The 17,201-nt window shown below is 60.4% G+C and overlaps 7 protein-coding genes across 7 annotated transcripts; 3 read left to right on the top strand and 4 right to left on the bottom strand.

Annotated features, from left to right (window-relative positions):
* Positions 1 to 149: 149 nt before the first annotated feature.
* On the top strand, positions 150 to 2,179 carry GGTG_06396 (hypothetical protein; the record flags this gene model as incomplete). The annotated part of the gene is made up of 4 exons (XM_009224213.1): positions 150 to 407; positions 480 to 607; positions 851 to 1,336; positions 1,430 to 2,179. Exons 1-4 carry the CDS (start codon positions 221 to 223, stop codon positions 2,177 to 2,179), a joined length of 1,551 nt encoding a protein of 516 aa, XP_009222477.1. The 5' UTR covers positions 150 to 220.
* Positions 2,169 to 3,867, bottom strand: GGTG_06395 (hypothetical protein). The gene has a single exon (XM_009224212.1). The coding sequence runs from the start codon at positions 3,068 to 3,070 to the stop codon at positions 2,498 to 2,500; it is 573 nt and encodes a 190-aa protein (XP_009222476.1). The 5' UTR covers positions 3,071 to 3,867; the 3' UTR covers positions 2,169 to 2,497.
* On the top strand, positions 3,741 to 5,489 carry GGTG_06394 (aspartylglucosaminidase). Its single transcript, XM_009224211.1, has 2 exons — positions 3,741 to 4,739; positions 4,828 to 5,489. The coding sequence occupies exons 1-2, from the start codon at positions 3,998 to 4,000 to the stop codon at positions 5,139 to 5,141; spliced, it is 1,056 nt and encodes a 351-aa protein (XP_009222475.1). The 5' UTR covers positions 3,741 to 3,997; the 3' UTR covers positions 5,142 to 5,489.
* GGTG_06393 (hypothetical protein) lies at positions 5,204 to 7,313 on the bottom strand. The gene is made up of 2 exons (XM_009224210.1): positions 6,130 to 7,313; positions 5,204 to 6,005 (listed from the first exon to the last, which is right to left on the bottom strand). The coding sequence occupies exons 1-2, from the start codon at positions 7,165 to 7,167 to the stop codon at positions 5,400 to 5,402; spliced, it is 1,644 nt and encodes a 547-aa protein (XP_009222474.1). The 5' UTR covers positions 7,168 to 7,313; the 3' UTR covers positions 5,204 to 5,399.
* Positions 7,314 to 7,669: 356 nt separating this feature from the next.
* GGTG_06392 (hypothetical protein) lies at positions 7,670 to 9,852 on the bottom strand. The gene is made up of 2 exons (XM_009224209.1): positions 9,707 to 9,852; positions 7,670 to 9,501 (listed from the first exon to the last, which is right to left on the bottom strand). Exons 1-2 carry the CDS (start codon positions 9,773 to 9,775, stop codon positions 7,798 to 7,800), a joined length of 1,773 nt encoding a protein of 590 aa, XP_009222473.1. The 5' UTR covers positions 9,776 to 9,852; the 3' UTR covers positions 7,670 to 7,797.
* Positions 9,853 to 12,386: 2,534 nt separating this feature from the next.
* Positions 12,387 to 13,969, top strand: GGTG_06391 (hypothetical protein; the record flags this gene model as incomplete). Its single annotated transcript, XM_009224208.1, has 5 exons — positions 12,387 to 12,581; positions 12,707 to 13,102; positions 13,436 to 13,571; positions 13,712 to 13,804; positions 13,944 to 13,969. The coding sequence occupies 5 exons, from the start codon at positions 12,387 to 12,389 to the stop codon at positions 13,967 to 13,969; spliced, it is 846 nt and encodes a 281-aa protein (XP_009222472.1).
* Positions 13,970 to 15,777: 1,808 nt separating this feature from the next.
* Positions 15,778 to 17,074, bottom strand: GGTG_06390 (hypothetical protein). Its single transcript, XM_009224207.1, has 2 exons — positions 16,801 to 17,074; positions 15,778 to 16,667 (listed from the first exon to the last, which is right to left on the bottom strand). The coding sequence occupies exon 2, from the start codon at positions 16,541 to 16,543 to the stop codon at positions 16,133 to 16,135; it is 411 nt and encodes a 136-aa protein (XP_009222471.1). The 5' UTR covers positions 16,544 to 16,667; positions 16,801 to 17,074; the 3' UTR covers positions 15,778 to 16,132.
* Positions 17,075 to 17,201: the final 127 nt, after the last annotated feature.

Below are 17,201 nucleotides of genomic sequence, written 5' to 3'. Positions count from 1 at the left end.
CGAACCGCAAAATGCTTTTCCCCACCCAAACTCTATAGCAAAAAGACAAAACAAACTCAATCAATTCAATTGCAACATACCAAAGCACCATGATACGCCCAAAGCATCCCGGATTTTTTCGCCAATAATACAAAGCGAATGCACAATGACTGCCCATTAGTTTGCATATAAATTACAATTATTGCTTTTTTTTTTGGTGGTGGTATTAATTGACTTTGAAATGGGAGCTCCTTTTTTGCGGTTCGGTTTTTTTTTTTCAGTGGGTGCCCCCCTCCAACTCAATGCCTACCCCTGCAATACGGTGGCCGTTATCGGAGCTGGCTTAGCAGGAGCCATCACCCTCGATGCTCTCGTGCGGGAGAAGGCCTTTGACCTGATACGTGTCTTTGAGAGGAGAGAAGGGCCGGGTGGGTGTTGGTGTGTAGAATTCTTGTCTACTACCTGGACCTGTCTCTCAATAAGGTTTGCTAACCATGTAGCACGCACGACCTGCGTGGCCTCCACAAAAGGATCGGGGACCTCAAACCTTCAGGCCCTGAGCGACCGCACCGCGGACCCGCCGCTGCGCCCGCCGGTGGTGCTGCCCGCCGAGGCCCCCAGGGCCCCTGTCACGATAAAGGTAGGGCCACAAGGAAAAAGGGTAATACAAGTGGTAGGTAGGTAAAGTCATGAAGAGCTAAAGGAAGGCCCTCCGGGGCGGCCGCGGGCGCACGAGATATCTCGTGCGGGCGGCCCCACCCTTATCGCCCTTATCGGGCGGAGTGGGCCTTTGGGCCCACTAACGGTGCGGGGCTCCTCTCTATCTAATCTATCTGCCTCACGGGGCCTAACGCCCGTGACAGCCCCGCAGCCGCGCTTCGCCGAGTCCTCCATCTACCCGTACCTCGAGACCAACGTGGACCACCGGTCCATGCGGTTCTCGGCCGAGCCCATCCCCGCCGACGCGACCGCGGCGTCGGCGGAGCTGTACGGGCCCGGGACGCCGTTCCGCCACTGGGAGGTGCTGCGGCGCTACGTCTCCGACGTCGTCGCCCGGGCTGCCGGGGACGCCGGGGACGGCGTCTCGGTATCCTACGGCACCACCGTCGAGCTGGTCGAAAAGGCCGGCGAGGAGTGGGAGGTGACGCTGCGGAGGGAGCAGGGCGAGGGGCGCGACTACTGGTGGGCGGAGCGGTTCGACGCCGTCGTGGTCGCCAGTGGGCACTACAACGTGCCGTACGTGCCGGCGATCGAGGGGTTGGATGAGTTCCAGCGCGCGAGGCCGGGTAGTGTGCTGCACAGCAAGTATTTCAGGGGTAGGGATCAGTTTCAGGGGCAAAGTGAGAAACAGCAAAAAGTCACCGTTTGCCGCGCTACTAGTACTAGGCAGTAGCTTGTCGTTAGGTCCATACTAACAAGCTCCCACCGACTGCCGTTTTGTGATGATAAGACTGTCGTTGTCGTGGGCGCCTCCGTCTCGGCCGCAGACATCGCCTTCGACCTGGTCAAGGTCGCGAAACCCCCCGTGCACGCCGTCGTGCTGGGCCACACGGCCAACGCCTACTTCGGCGACAGGACCTTTGACCACCCGCGAATCACCAAGCGGTCCTCCATCGCGCGCGTCGACCCGTCCGCCGCGGCCGTGCACCTGGCCGACGGGGGCGTGATCAGGGACGCCGACCACATCATCATGGGCACGGGCCACACCTGGACGCTGCTGTTCCTGCCCTGCGCACCCGCGCGCAACAACCGCGTGCCGGGCCCGTACCAGCACGCCGTCTTCCGGCGCGACCCGACGCTGCTGTTCGTCGGCGCCGTGGGCGCGGGCCTGACGTTCAAGATCTTCGAGTGGCAGGCCGTCCTGGCGGCCCGCCTGCTGGCCGGGCGGACCGCGCGGCCGCTCCCCGCCGCCGAGGAGATGGAGCGCTGGGAGGACGAGAGGGTCGCGGCCAGGGGGGACGGCGCCCGGTTCACGCTCATCTACCCCGAATTCGAGGAGTACTTTGAGGAGCTGAGGGGGCTCGCGGGCGAGGGGCTCGACGGCTGCGGGAGGAAGCTGCCGAGGTTCGACCCGGAGTGGGCGCGGCTGTTCATGGCCGGCCACGAGCTGCGGAAAGACAGGTGGAGGAGGATCAATACAGAGGCGGCCGAGGAGGAAGGCCGGAAGGATGGTTCGGCCACGGCAGTAAGCAGAAACTGATTTTTTGTGGTTAACGGAACAACTCGTGCGGACAGAATAGGAGAAGCTTCGTTCGAGATGTCCCGGGCTTCTTATTTTTTATGCTTGAAAAGTTGCGCCAGCCTCCTGAACAGGTAAACCTCTAATCCACACCCCAAGACGCCCAATTAAGCCGCAAAAGCCAGGTAGATCAATACAAAAATGCGACTCGTAGATACAAGACAAAGGCTGTGGGAAATATGATATAGCCGAGAAGGGCAGATAAACATGGCAGAATCGCTAAAAGAATATGGAATGCTTTGTAAAACGGCGTCTGAATGTACAGTTTCGTGTTGGGTGCTACCTAGCGGGGGGCGGCTGGGTGTTTCCGGTGAGGTTGGCTGTGGAAGTGGAGGTTGAGTTTGACGTATGGCTGTAAACGGCTTGAGGAGGAGCGATGCCCTCGGCTGGGCCTACGGCGCTGTTGCTGTTCGCGTCGCCAGCATGAGAAGCGCCGTGCTCGGTATCATCCGCCGGGGGTGGCATGGCGCGGAAGACGGGAGCGGCAGGGCCACTGCTGCCGTTTGGAGCCCAGCCACCCCCGGTGTTGTTGCCGCCGTAGGCGGGAGTGCTGTTGACGACCCATCCACCGCCACCGTTGGCACCGCCTAATTGCTGTCCGTGGGGGTAGTAGCCGGTGTTTTGGACGTTTTGGGTGTTTTGGTAGCCGTTAGAGTAGAGGTGGACGTTGCTGCCCTCTGCCTGTGCCAGGGCCTGGGCCTTGCGGCGTTTCTTGTTGCGAAATACGAGCCAGACAGTTGCGACGATCAGGCTGAGGATCACGATTGGTATCAGGATGTAGACAACGATGGCCACGGCGCTCAGAGCAGTGACAGTGGTTCGCGTGTCGCGGCTGAGGAGGATGGCGGGCATGATGTCGAGTCGAAGAGTGCGCGTAAAGGTACAAACAATCGGCTCAGGAGATCTCGGAATGCTATACAGAGCAGTGATGTAGGTGGTTATGCGATTTCAAGAGAGAGCGTTATGGGATCCAACGGCAAATAGCGTCCTTGCTGGAAATCGTCTTCTTTCAAAGGTCGAGAGGTCGAGGGATCGAGGCATTTTCATTCATTTCCATGCGCGGAACATGACCTCACTATCCGGCCGGCTACCTATGCTGAGACGGCTCCCCCTGCTGTGCCGCAGTCGCAGTCTGACATTCTCACCGTATTCATGGTTGGCGATGCTGCCATGTCAGCACATGGGACATCTTTGGATGAGGAGAGATGGACAGAGTCCGAGGTTGGCCCATGCTGTGCGACGACCGCGCCCTGAGGATGGAGACGGGAGCGCGCCAAAATACGACAGGAGAGGCTAGCAGCTGCACCGCCCCCTGGCTTGGCTAGGCACCGACACCAAAATAGGCAGGGAATTATACAGGACAATTAGAGCCTTCTATAACAAAGCATGGAATTGATCCCCGCACTTTGCCAAACTCCCCGCTGTGACGTCGGCCTGGGGGTGGGACAGGGTTGAAGTAGACGCGGGGATTGCATATCTCGACATGCCAATGTTGTTGCTGGGTAAATCAACATGGACGACCTTCCGAATCGAGGATGGCCAGGTAGGAGATAATGCCGTCGGGCAGGTTGCCGCCTGCAGAGAATATTTGTCGTTATCGCCATGTCATGTCCGGCAGAGAGAACTTCCAGTGTTGGACCGAAACTCGATGAAATCCAATTGAGAAATCATCACTAGGGAATTGACTTTTAGCGCAGGATCTGAGTGTGGCACACTTCCAAATCCCCACACCGTCAAACCCGTGTCTTGCATCAGCCCCAAGCGAAGCCACCAACCAAAATGCACCGCCAGCTCCTCGCGCCCGTCCTGGCCCTCGCGGCCTGCGCCCGCGCCGCGCCCTCGCCGGGCCTACCCATGGTAATCAACACCTGGGGCGGGCCCTTCACCGCGGCGACAGACGCGGCCTACGACCTCATCGCCAGGTCCCCCGCGTCGGCGACGGCGGCCCTCGACGCGGTGCAGGCCGGCTGCGGCGCGTGCGAGGCGCGCCAGTGCGACGGCTCCGTCGGCTTCGGCGGCTCGCCCGACGAGTCCTGCGAGACGACGCTGGACGCCATGATCATGGACGGCGCCACCATGAAGTCGGGCGCGGTCGCGGGCCTCCGCCGCGTGCGCGACGCCGTCTCGGTCGCGCGCGCCGTCCTCGACCGCACCTCGCACTCCCTGCTCGCGGGCGACCTGGCCACCGCCTTTGCGGTCCAGAATGGGTTCCGCGAGGAAGGGTTGGCCACGGATGCGTCGCGCGCCCGCTGCGCCGCGTGGCGCGAGGCCGCATGTCAGCCAAACTACCGCGTCAACGTCGAGCCGGACCCGCGCTCGTCGTGTGGGCCCTACGCGCCGCTGGGGGGTGCGGCCCCGCCGCCCGCGGCCGCCGCGGCGCAGGCCTCGCACGACACCATCTCCATGATCGCCATCGACGCCGGCGGGGCCATGGCGGCGGCCACGTCGACCAACGGGGCCAGCTTCAAGGTCCCCGGGCGGGTCGGCGACGGCCCCATCGTCGGCAGCGGGTCGTATGTCGGTGTGTTCAGAACTGCCCAAACTCCTCCTCCCCCCCCTATCCCTCCTTCTTCCTCAAAGGCCCTGACACAGATGGACCGCGCGCACAGACACAGATGTCGGCGGCTGCGGCGCGACCGGCGACGGGGACATCATGATGCGGTTCCTGCCCTGCTACCAGGCGCTCGAGAACCTGCGGCAGGGCATGACGCCCAAGCAGGCGGCTGCCGACGCTGTCTGCCGCATGGTGCGCAAGTACCCGGCGGTGGCGAGCGGCATCGTGGTCGTCAACAACAGGGGCGAGCACGGCGGCGCCGGCTCCGGCTGGACCTTTACCTACTCGTTCCGCGGCGGCGCCATGAACGCCACCGAGGTCGTCTCCGTCCCGCCCATCTCGACCTGCGACCGCATGGTGCAGCAGTGAGCGGGCGTGCACGTGGGAGGGGGTGCTGTGTCCAGGTAGGCAGAGGCGGGCGGACACGGTGACTCGGGTCTTGTAATCATGTAGGCACTACATCTGCAGAATCACCCACGACGCCGATTGCCAGATGACACGTGCTTTACGAAAAGACATAGAACGTATAAACGCCACCCAGTGGAAGCCCCCCTATAACGAACGCCTTTCGCCCTAACCAAAGTCACACGATTCCTCTTCCTGACCGTCCCTGTTTCCTGTGTCTCATTACTCGTCCACAACGCTCAGGTTCCCCTCTCGCCTCTGACGATTCATCGGCCCCTGGCTCATCATTCTGACAAAGTTCCCCAAAGCCTTGCTCTTGCTGCCGTGCGACTGCTGCGCCGGCCCCGGAGCGGCGGGGGCATGATGGCCAGCACCACTGCTGCTACCTTCCGCAAAAGTGCCGCCGCCGCCGCTGACGGTGGTGCCGTTGACGCTCGCGGTGTAGCTGCTGCCGCTGAGGCTGCTGGGGCTATCGCTGCCCGCCGCCAACTCGCTCGAATTGCGCCGACCGGCCCCTCCTCCCCCGCTCTGGGCTGCTGTCGCCGCCGCCATTCCAGGATGATAATAGTCCTCGTTCGCGTCCGGCTCGACGGGCCCCCGAGACCGTGGCTGCTGCTGCTGCTGCTGCGATCCCGGTGGCGGCGTGGCCGGCATCTGCTGTTGCGTCTGGTACAGCTGCTGCCTCTGCTGCAGCGACCGCCGCTTCGCCGCCTCCATCTCGGCCCGGCCGGCTTCGATGACGGCCTGGTTCTGGCTGGCCTTGGCGCCGCCGCCAAAGTGCTTGTCGACCGAGTCGTTAAGCGTCCCGCGCAGGGTTTCGGCCGCGCCCTGTTTTTGCAAGACAAGAAAAAAAAGTAAGATTTTCAGTTCACAACCCGTTGGAACCAGACTGTGGGGGACCACAGCCGCCGAGGAGCCAGCTGCGTTCAAGGCTAGGCTGGAGTGGACTTACGTGGATGCCGCTCGCGGCGCTCTTCAGGTTCGCGATCGTGGACTTTTGCGGCAGGCTGAGGGGGTCGACCTGGCCCTCCGAGGGATCTGCCACCTGCCGCGCGCCGCCGCCGAGCGCGGGTGGCGATGCCGTCGGCGACACGGGCGACACCGCCATCGGGTTCTGCAGCTCGTGGCCCGGCGACGCCGACAGCTCCACCCTGTTCCGGATCTGGTTCCTCTGCGGCACCGGCGGTGACCCCTGCCGCTGCGAGGAGGAGGAGGAGGTGGGGGCCGGCGGCGCGGGGTCGGGAGGGTCCGGCCCCGTGGTGCTGGTGACGTGCGCTGTAACCTCGGGGCCGGTGGCGGCCGCGGCCGCGCGCGGGGTGGGGGTCTGGACCGTGGTGGACCCGCTAGGGCCGGTGGTGGTGGTGGTCGTCGTCGTGGTCGTTGTCGTGGTCGTCACCGTGTTGCCCGTGCGCGCGTCGTGGTACGTCTGCTGCGACACGGGCCCGCCGCCTTCGGCCCCCGTTGAGGGCTGGGTCACGGGCTGCGCGGGAGGCGTGGGCGGCGTGACGAGGGTTTGTGGCGGAGGCTGCAGGTAGTCATTGTTCTGGCTGCTACTGCTGTGGTTGTTGGCATTGCTCCCAGGCTGCGAGTTCCAGCGCTGGGACTCGAGGCTCGTCAGGGTAGTGCTCGGGGCGCCGCTGCTGTTTGTTTCGGTTACGGAGCGGCCATTGTCGTTGTTGCCGTCGTGTCCATCCCCAAGACTCCCACTCCCGTAGGCCGAGTCGTGGGCCGTCTGTGGAGTTGGATTGATGTTGGCGCCTGGCCGCTCTTTACCCTCGTCTCTATCCCTGTCCCTGTCCTTGAAAGAAAAAGGATTTGACAGCCGGAAACGCGACTTGCGCTCCATTGACGCTGTGGGTGCCACGGACTCTGTCGTGAAGCTGCTGGATGACTGTTGGCGGCGTGGAGATTGGCCCCCTACCGGCCGTCTCTTGACCAGCTTCCCACTGGAGGGCACTCGACGCGATTGGTCGTCTTGCTGCATTTCCATTGCTGCTGTACTGGCAAGGCGTATCCTTGGGCGTGTCTGATTATGACGGATATAAGCAATCACAATTACAGCCTCGGTCTGACAGGAAGAGTCGTGATCCAAGCGCAAAACCGCAGAAAATAGGTACACAGCAATCGGGGTCGAATCTCAGTGCCGTCATCGCGCAGACTCGGAAGCCGTGATGTCATAACTCGTCTTGGAGGTTACATGGAGTAGCCCAAATAGGCTGGGCCATTACCATTGGGGGATGCTGATTGGTCAAGGGATCTGCCCTCGTCGGATTCTCGGCTCTCAGAATGTCGATCTTGCGCAAGAGGGAAAGGAATCGCAACTGGAGCTGGGGCGCTGTGAATACGAAAAGGGAGGGAGTAGGACAGATTGAAAAATGGTCATTGCCCAGCCAGTCTTTCTGGCAGTCTGTGCCGGCGAGGATCGTAGGGGTAGCAGATACCAGGGGAGGGATTCGTATCATCGGCCTTTTTTTTCACGACGCAGATCAGGTCTTCGTTTGGAATGGGTATCAATTCGTGTATTCGTGAATCAATAAGGACATGGATATACTAGATCCAAAATGAAATGAATAAAATAAAATAAAAACCAAACAAGCACAGCTCTCTGGTCTCTAGTCTCCTACAGCGCCGTCAGCCCGGTCTGCGTCCTGGCCCACGAGATGCTGGCGCGCCACTCGGGCATGGCCGCGAAGCCGTCGCCCAGGCGGCCGCGCATCTCGAGCAGGACGAGGGCCTCGGAGATCTCGGCGACGAGGTCGCGGCCGATGGACCAGCGGCCCGCGCGGCCGGTCCACCAGGCCGCATTGTTCTCGTGGCCCATGAGCACGCCCCAGTAGGCGACGAGGAGCAGGGCCAGGGGCTCGCGGCGGGCCACGGCGGCCGCGAACTCGTGGCGGCCCAGCATGGGGAAGCCGATGCCCGAGAACTTGTAGGCGCCCCTGTGCGCGTCGGCGAAGCCCATGCGCAGGTAGAAGACGGTGTTCTTGTACATGTCGCGCCGCACCTCGGCCGGGCTGCGCCGCCGCGCCGCCGGCCCGCCCCGCTGCTCCGCCTTGTACGCCGGCGTCAAGTCGGACGGGTTCGCCGGCGCCGGCAGCACCTGCACGCTGCCGTCGAGCAGGACGGCGTAGTCGGCCTTTGCGACGAGCGCCTCGGCCGGCGCGATCAGCTGCCTGTCGCGCCCGTACGGGTCCGCCGCCGCGCCCTCCCCCGAGCCGTCCCCTCCGCCATCGCCGCCGCCGTCGTCGTCCGCAACCGGCGGGCCCGTGGCGGCGGCCAGCACCATGAGGCGGTCCATGGCGGCGGTCGTGTCCGGATCCAGCTTGTGCACGTCGGGCTGGCCGTGCGAGAGGGCCTGGGCGATGGACGGCCCCGCGGGGCTGGCAATCAGCCAGCCCCAGTTGACGCTGACGATGCTGCCAGTGCCGTTGAGCAGCTCGAACAGCGACAGCGCGTGCGCAATGGCGCTGTGCGGCGCCGGGTCCTGGCCCAGCCCCACACCGCCGTGCGCGCCCACGGCCTCGCCGCCGCCGCCGCCGCCGTTACCACCACCACCGCCTCCTCCACCGTCCTCGGCCCAGAGGCCGTGCAGGCATTGCGGCATCAGCAGGTGCACGATGGCGGCGAGGATCGAGGCAAAGTACAGCATGTGGTGGTTCTCGGGCCCGACGGTCGGCAACGCCGCGCGGAACGCGTTGATGGCGCGGTCGTAGTACTCGATGGCCGCGCGGATGTAGCGCCTGTTTCTAGCCCGGATGCGCTCGCTGTTGCCCGTTGCCGCCATGCTGCTGCTGCCGCCGCCGCCGCCGCCACTCCCCTCCCCATCCTCGCCCGGGGACGGCGACGACGGCGGCGAGCCCTCCGACATGACCTTCTCGAGCGCAGTGACGGCCAGCAGCGCGTTGAGGAGGTAGCCGGCCTTGAGGGCCTCGATGGGGATTCCGACCTGCAGGTAGCTCTCGTCGGCCGGCACCGAGATGAGCGACTTGTACGTCACCGTCGACCAGCGGTGCATCAGCTCCAGGTCCAGCAGCCTGCTGGACTCGCCCTCTGACGGTGCAGACCGCGCCGGCGCGGTTGCCAGCTCTTGCTGCTCGGTCGCTGCCGCCGGCTCGGGGGCCGGGGACCTGCTCTCGGAAGGTGAGGTAGAGCCCGCGGCCACGGCCTGGTCGCGGTCGCCCCCGCCCCTCCGGCCCGATGCCGCCGCATCCTGCCCCCGCGAGCTGACGGCGGACAGGGAGCTCTGGGACGATTGGGTATAGATGCAGGTGCTTGAGGTCTCCCGCACCACACAGTTCGCACACGGCGGCCCTTGCTCGTCGCACTTTTTTGTGGGATTTATTGTTCCGTTAGCGCGTTTACTCGACCGTACGCCCCATTCAATCCTTTACGCAGAGGGGGATCGCGATGGCACGGGGTAGGTGGGTATGTCCTCTTGCGCCCATCACATCATCAGCCCAGCCAGTCAGGTTGCCAACGCCACGCCACGCAGAAGAGAAGCCCCCCCCACCGATCCATTATTCACGTACCTTGACGTGCCGCCGCTTGCAATTCTGACACCCCTTTCGCGATTTGTTATGCGACTTTCTTTTCAACATCTTTTCCAACCAGCAACTGGGGAGGGCTTGCAAACTAGCAACCCGGCGCGATATTTGTGCTGGGGTGCTAACGACAGTCAGCGCGCGCATTTACTAGCGCCAAAGAGGCAAGCACACGAGTGGTGGGATTGAGGCTGGTTTTCACGGGGTGGACATTCGCCGCTGCTGTGGCTGTGCTGCCGCTCCCTCTCGATCCCCCTTGCTGATCTACAGAGTGGCGCGCACGGCGTCCTTGGCTGGGCAGCATCCGGAGCCACCGATGAGGCTTTGTAGATTGGCTTGCGGCCAGCAAGGCGATTTCTACAGCTAATACCGAGAGAAATGGTTGTTCAATACAAGGAAGCAGTGCTCGGGGCCACCTTGCGCAGTCTCGTCAGCCACACCAAGAATTTGAGAAGCTCCACAAGGCAGGGGAGAAGCCAACTGCGCCAAAGCTAGATCGACTTTGTGGCAGGACCAATTAAATCAGCTACGACTGCCGAATAACCCTTCTTCCTCGACTTCTCCACGATATTTCCGTCTCAAGGCCCGAAACAACTCAATCGGTTCAATTTAGCCATGTTGGCGTTTGGTCGTGTGGCTGGATTAAAACGAATTCTCCGAGAACAACATCAATGGCTCCTCACAGGATTGCTAGAGCTCTCCCAGTTGTTGTGGCAACTCAAACTGAGCTTCCAAAGATCTCTCCCAAGCCAATAGCACGAAACAACAGACCCGAATAACACGATCAAAGCAAACAGTCCGCCACCCTCGCAGGCCCTTGATCTCGTGCAACATGGATGATCGACCAATATATTAGAGAAGCCTTGCCGGTATGCCGCTCTCAACCTTGATACCACTTCATTACTTCATGGTTCTCGATGCGCAGCAGAGTCGAACTCCCGCCTTGACGATAGCTATGGAAGTGTGCTCATCAACATCTTGCACATCATGCGGATATTGCTGGTAAGCTTCCCCAGTGCGCGCTGAACTACGTCGTTTGCGCACAACGCAGCGTGCTTGCTGCCTTGCTACCTGGCCCCTCCGGCCCATCGTTCCCCAGCGACTGGTCCAATGCGGCAAGTAAGGTCACTAGCAGCCTAGACTCGCATGGAAGGCTTTCGTTTTTTTTTTTGCTGAACCTTGCCGTTCGCCGTAGACCTGCATTGTATGGGTAAACCGCGGTCTGGCGCCCACACGGGGTAGGTCGGCGTCAGCGAGCAGAACAGGGGTCTTGCAACCGAAGGAGCGGGTTCCCCGGCGAATCAGAGGAGGGGATCAAGTATGCCAAGCGTGATCGTGCCTGCTGCTAGAGTCAACTTGGAGGCCGGCGACGGCGAGGTGAGAAGGGTTCCTTTGAGTCAGTCATGGTCGCTTTTCCTTTCGAATAATTAAAGAGCACTAGCTCGGTGCCGCTCTTCGGCTGACAGTATGCAAGCAGCAAGTAACAATGAGAGGGAAGAGGCGGCGGCGTCATAGGTTGGGCGCGGTCTAAGATGGAAACGACCGCTCAGAAGGCCGCATGAAACCGTGTTGCTGATGTCAGCAGCCCGTCCCCTCAGTCCTTGCCCGGAACGCTGCTAATGCGGGGTATGATGGAGGATTGTTTTCCCCTTATTGAACTGGGTGGTCAGGTTACGAGACGGCAATACTCCATGGCTCCAGTCCGCCTGGCTTGCTCGCGATCTGCACCAGTAGCCTCCTCGACGGGATTAGAAGGGTGCTGTGGCGGGGAGCTGTGCCAGGCGGCGTAGGTGGAAATCGGGCGCTGGGATCCGAGGTTGTCTCATACGCCCGAGGTGGGAGGGAGGAGGGAGGGGCCTGTCGTCAGTCGGCCAACCGATAGACGGAGCGGCTGGACTGCCTATCGACTCAATACAGGGTCTGAACAGACATCGGGTCGACGTGGGCCGCAGGAGGCTGCAAGTAGGGATAGACCAGGGGCCGGACCCAATTCACAGTCCGTCCACACGCGCGACGGCGAGCTGAGCATGCATTCAAAAGAGACAAGGGAAAGGCGGGCGCCGAGGCGATAGTGGCCTCCGACTTTCCATCGCTCTTTCTCCCGCCGCACTGTGACATGATGCGTCTGCATGCCTGTGTGGGTGTGAGCGTATGTGAGGTATGGAGCAAAGGGTGCGTGGGTGCACTTGATCATTCTTTGCCGTGGAGTGTAGCCTGCCTGTGGTCCGATCGGCAAGGCACTCTGGCGCCTGCTCGAAACCTTGGAAAACAAAACGGGGTTGTTTTTAGGGGGTGGTGGCTTGCACAACATCAAAGGTCGACGCCGGCCGTTTGCGCCGTCTTCAGCTGGGCTGGGGTGCAACGAAATGGAAACCAAATGGAAACCACGGCCTTCTCCAAAGCCAACGGATGGCCTCCCGCTGCTCCCACAGGACGATCGAGATACGTATCACCACTCAAGTGAAGGAGCAGGCATCCGCGCTGTTGTTGCCCATGACCAGGCCCGGCTGCTCTAAACAGGCCAGCTGGTGCCTCGGCTGGGGGCTTCCCTCCTTGCCCGGGTCTCGATACCGAAGGGCTGTGTCGTGGCGGCGGGGGTCCAAGGCCAGGTGGTGACGATCTATTTTGATTTGAGATGAGGAAGCAGCAAACAGAGTCAGATGCAGCAATGGCAGGGAAAAGCCCGAAAGTGCAATGGGCACTTAGGCAGAGGGCGCTGCGTGGCCGGCCTGGGCTGGTGGCGAGCGATGCCGGAAAGGGAGGGCGCCAGACGAGGAAGCGACACACTGGACTGCCCGGACTACCAAGGCCACCCCTTCCTTTCCAGTTGGGGGCTGACAAGAAAAGGCGGCCGATTCGGGGGGTGGGTGCGATGGGGAAAAAACGGCACACACACGCGAACACAGACAGGATTGGGAAGGCGGGGAGGGGCGTGTGGGTGGGAAATGACAATGCTGGATATTACATTTTCTGCTTGCTTGCTTTTAGCGAGGACCGACGGGCGACGGAAAAGGTCAATTGCACCCACCGCCGACGCGAGATTTCGATCCTGTCGCCGCCGTCGTCCTCAGCACTGTGCCCCGGCCAGCCACCATTCATCCATCCATCGTCCATTTGACGACGGTACGACGGCAGCACAAGTCTGCGTCGCTGGAGGGGCCTTGGTGCCCCACCAAGGTCCGGTTCAAGGCCAGTCTGGACCCCGCGGCAAAACCGCCAGAGAGCGTGGTGGTGGTCGTTGGGATGATGATGCTGCCACTTTTGGACGCGCGCGACATGTGCATGCCGCTGGATGCAATGCCACTCTGGCCGTCACCAGCTATATTTGTTTGCGGCCGGCGGTATTCGGCGCCAGTGACCTTCGTTTCGGCCTCCCGTCCGGCTGTCCAGATTAACCTGCCTCCGAATGGCAAAAACCAAGAGAGGCTGACTAGGCTACTTGCAGGTAGAGAGTGTTTTTTTTTTGTCCTCCATGAGTGGCCTGAACACGGCACTGTGCGGACGACATTGAACGGCATGTGAGCCCATGTTTCTGAGCTGGTCACTTTAATCTGCCTTTTTTGTTCTAATTTGCACTTGCGCACAGCACGGCTGGACAAGTATGATTATCCGCAGGCGACGAGAACACGAAAAGGCGGGACTGGGCCTCAAAGGTTATTACTGCTGTCTCAACATGCACTGTTAACTAACCATTTTGTCGGCTAGCAAAATGCATAGAGCGACGCCGGCGACAAAACCTCCCCCTCCCTCTCTCCCTTTTACCCTTCTTGGTGGACAAGCCGCATGCCCATCCTCCGCAAGGGCTGCAGAACAGCCACCCGAAATCGAGACTTGTCGGCCAATGGGTCTAGTGGTGCGCCTGGCGGCTTGGCTTCGAGTCGCCGCTGAGTGTGTGCATGACCGCAGGAGACTGCACGGAAAGAGAACCCAAAAAAAAAATCGGAAAAAAATTCCCGCCGCCCACATGCTGACGAAACCCAAGGGATCCAATAGAGCCGCCCGTCAGACACTCGCCCACAGCCAGCCAACCACCCAACCAACCGCACACCTCAGCGTCGTCCACGCCACACAACCACCACCTGCTTGGTAGGTACCGACGACGCACCACACGCACCCGCTGACCGGGGCCCCGTTCCATGCTCGGATCCGTATCCCATCCCACTTGTGTTGGTGGGAAGGCAGGCAGGCGGTGCGGCCTGACCTGGCTTTTATCCCTTGTCCACAGGATGCCTGGCCGGCGCCTCCCTGTGATGCTTGTGCGCGCGTGTTACTCTGCACGCCCGGTGCCACTCTACTTTGATAAGTGCGTACGAGACGGACGGAGAGTGTGGAGTCTTTTTACGCGGATGGACGGCTGGCTCCAGCAAGCCGCCCCGTCCGATCTAGGCGAGCAAGAGGGCAAGCATTCCGTGGCCAATCAGACTCTGCAACGCAGCCACCCGGAGAAGAATATGAAAAAGAAAGTCACAGACGCAGCGCACGCGCAAGCAAGAACTTCCCATGCTGGTGGCGCGAGTGGGCACAGTCCGAATTTGGCTGACGGCGATCTCCTGAGCCAGGTGACTCCTCCCAATCCAATGTTTTCTGTATTGTGAAGCGATGCATGACCTCGCCGTGTTCCTTCCTCTCCGCTGTGTGCCTGCTTCGTATGCTCAAAGGCCACTTTTCGGGGCCGGATGAGATGCCACCTCGCGCCTGCAGCCGCGGTCTATCTCGGCGGCGCCAGGATTCAGGGTCTCGGAGTGCCCTGTTCGCTTTTTTTTTTTTTTTTTTTTTTCAGCTGCGGGCGCGTGGCATGGCAGAGACATGGAGAGTAGTTCCGCTTTGGGTTTTTTGGTGGCGACTACCTAGTAGGCAACTTGATTTTTTGGGGGGGTTTTTTTTCCCTTCTCATTTTATCTTATTTTCGTCCTTTTATCATGTCACTTGCACCACCCTCTCCATTTCACTCGCACTCGCGGGCTAGACAAGGATGCAACCCGGCGTTTGCTCTCCTCCTAGGAAAAGGTCGAGACATTGTCTACTATCGGGCCAGGTTGCCATGGAATACAAACCTCGTAAGATTGACTGGGCAGGCAGGGAGAACCGGGCAGCATCAATGGCCCTTGCCGGGGGGTGTGGGCGCTCGTGTGTTTGTGTCTTTCCCCGACTGCTGCCCGTCGCCGCCGCCGCCTCCGCCCCTCTCCTTACACTCTCCTCTCTCCAAGCCGAGACAGGCCACGCAAGTCTTGGAACGCCCGGATATCCCGATCCTACCTCGTGTTTTCGTTGGAGGGGGGAAAAGACAGGGCCAAAAGAGAGAGAGCATCTCGAACTCACCCTCATCCAGGTCAGACAACAACCCGCGTTCCCGGAGCCCTTCTGGTTTGCCTGCCTGTGTGTGTATTTCCTGTAGCTACGGTACGGTATGTACCATGTATATCATGCCATTACATGGAAACCCGCGACCGGAAGCGGCCAGCCTGGCCATGGGAGGAGGCACGGGTGACGTGACACATCAGATGCGCCAAACTTGGCCAATCCGGGTCGGCTGTGTGTGTGTGTGCGTCGTGGTGCTATCTCTCCCTTGCCGCCTTCCCTTTTGGAGGGCATTTGCTTCTTCCCGTTAGCTGGAACTGCATATAGGCAGGCCAGACGAGTCTGGGACACAGAAGGCGGTGTGCGCCGTCCCACAGCCGGGGTTGTTTGTTCTTTGCTCTGGTTGCAAATTGCAGGCAGTCGGCGCAAAAAAGAGACCCCCCTCCCCAAAAAAGGAAGTCGGCTGTGCCGACCTGGGGTGCAGGGGTGAGAGGGCGGGCAATGGACGATGACCGGTCGGGGGAGACAGGCCAGGGGGTGTGGTTCGACCAAGTCCCATCACATCGACCGACGAGAAGGCTGTTGACAAGCAAAGCAACGCGAGCACCCCAAGACAATTTAATTGATACACCAAAAGGGCGGAAAAGTGGGCAACTTTTCCCCAAATCGACTTAACAGCTTCCGGCAAGCAATAAACAATCAAATGTGTAAACTTCGGGAAAATTCTAAAAAGTTAAATAAAAATGCTATTTAAAACTATTGCTTATTTCTTTGGTACTTGATATTTTGTAAATTTCTAAAATGGATATTTCGCCGGGAAACCGCTTTGTAAATAACATGCTTCCTTTTGGTGTATCAATTAAATTGTCTTGGGGGTGGCGAGCTCGTCTGGCCTCCCTGTTCAACGTCTGTTGGGGCCCAGCGTGAGACAGCCACCGGCGCGAGCGAGGTTCATAGTCTGTCAGATGTCCGCAGACTGCGCTCTCAGGGGGCGCGCTGGGCGTCAACGGACAGATCTAGATACGGGCAAAATTAGGCACGCCATTTGTTCCTTTGCTTGTTTTGTATTTGCTTCTTCGTTCTTTCTCGTATTGCTATCGCCGGGGGACCTGGCCATCACACTTCGTCCAGGTGTGTTTCCGCTGATGCCTCCGATATCATCCATGATCCATCACCATCAACGTGGTACCAGCGGTCGACGGTGGTGGGGCGCAGGTGCAGAACAGGCTCGACTTTCCTCCGCCCTCTCGCTCCCGTCATCGGAATTACTGCTGGGGGCCGGTCTCGTGTTGTTTGGGCTAAGAAAGAGTCACAATAATAATGATAAAATAAAATAAAATAGCTTCCATGGGAGAAGCCACAAAGAACATGAATCATGGGCTGGAGTGCGACGCCGCTCTCACTCACACTACAGACGGGGCGTAGCAATAACCCCCCTCCCCAACTTGAGCCTTTAGCGGGGAGAGGAGCGGAGACGGACCTGACTGGGGGTGACGCCATTTTCGGGTTTCTGGATGATCGATACATTCGACGCCGCAGACGAGCCTGGCTAGGCCGTCGGCGTGTTTCTCCTCTGTTGCTCGCTATCCCTCTCGATTGGGATCCCTTTTTCAATGTAACGCAAAGGGAAGAAAGTGAAGATCCATTTATACTGCCCTGGGGGTTAACGCCAAGGAAGAAAAAAGGGGACCAGTGAGCATGAGGGATGTGGGGAGGGAGATGTCTGGGAACTGGGTGTGGTTGGATTGGTCACAGCCAGGCCGTCCCGCACAGGCGAAACTTACACCCAGACCAGAACGCCTTCTATCTGCTGTTCCTTTTCTACGCAGAGAGGGTGGCGTCGTCGCCATATTGGTTCACAGTACGTGACAGTGAATGAAAAATACCTCGCGTGCGGTAGCGGACGAGAAGCTGCGCTGCTGCGTGTGGGCTGGGGCTACGTTAGCCCACACGGCAAAGCTGGCATGCAACGCTTGGAAAGAGGCCCTGCCCAAATAAAAGGGTTGCGCCAGGCGGACAGTCGAGTCTCCGTGCTGGTCAATGCAGACAGAAACGGGCGGGAAACATGGAATAGAAAAGAATTGCCGCTTTTTCGTCTTGCGGCTGGCGCTCCCCATATTATGGGATTATGGAGACGAAGGGGGGGGGGGGGGGGGGGGGGGGGGNGGGCGCGTCGTCGTCGTCG

Source organism: Gaeumannomyces tritici (genome assembly GCF_000145635.1).
Source record: "Gaeumannomyces tritici R3-111a-1 unplaced genomic scaffold supercont2.3, whole genome shotgun sequence".
NCBI classification, from domain to species: domain Eukaryota; kingdom Fungi; phylum Ascomycota; class Sordariomycetes; order Magnaporthales; family Magnaporthaceae; genus Gaeumannomyces; species Gaeumannomyces tritici.
The sequence above is the reverse complement of the archived record's forward strand: the minus strand, read 5'-3'. Positions and strand labels throughout refer to the sequence as shown.

Bases quoted from the DNA above. Each gene is read 5' to 3' on its own strand.
- GGTG_06395 (XM_009224212.1), bottom strand. From the start codon at position 3,070: ATGCCCGCCATCCTCCTCAGCCGCGACACGCGAACCACTGTCACTGCT.
- GGTG_06394 (XM_009224211.1), top strand. From the start codon at position 3,998: ATGCACCGCCAGCTCCTCGCGCCCGTCCTGGCCCTCGCGGCCTGCGCC. The intron at 4,740-4,827 runs GTGTGTTCAGAA...CCGCGCGCACAG, and splicing joins CGGCAGCGGGTCGTATGTCG to ACACAGATGTCGGCGGCTGC.
- GGTG_06393 (XM_009224210.1), bottom strand. From the start codon at position 7,167: ATGGAAATGCAGCAAGACGACCAATCGCGTCGAGTGCCCTCCAGTGGG. The intron at 6,006-6,129 runs GTAAGTCCACTC...TTGCAAAAACAG, and splicing joins GCGCCGCGAGCGGCATCCAC to GGCGCGGCCGAAACCCTGCG.
- GGTG_06392 (XM_009224209.1), bottom strand. From the start codon at position 9,775: ATGTTGAAAAGAAAGTCGCATAACAAATCGCGAAAGGGGTGTCAGAAT. The intron at 9,502-9,706 runs GTACGTGAATAA...CCCACAAAAAAG, and splicing joins GCAAGCGGCGGCACGTCAAG to TGCGACGAGCAAGGGCCGCC.
- GGTG_06390 (XM_009224207.1), bottom strand. From the start codon at position 16,543: ATGTATCGATCATCCAGAAACCCGAAAATGGCGTCACCCCCAGTCAGG.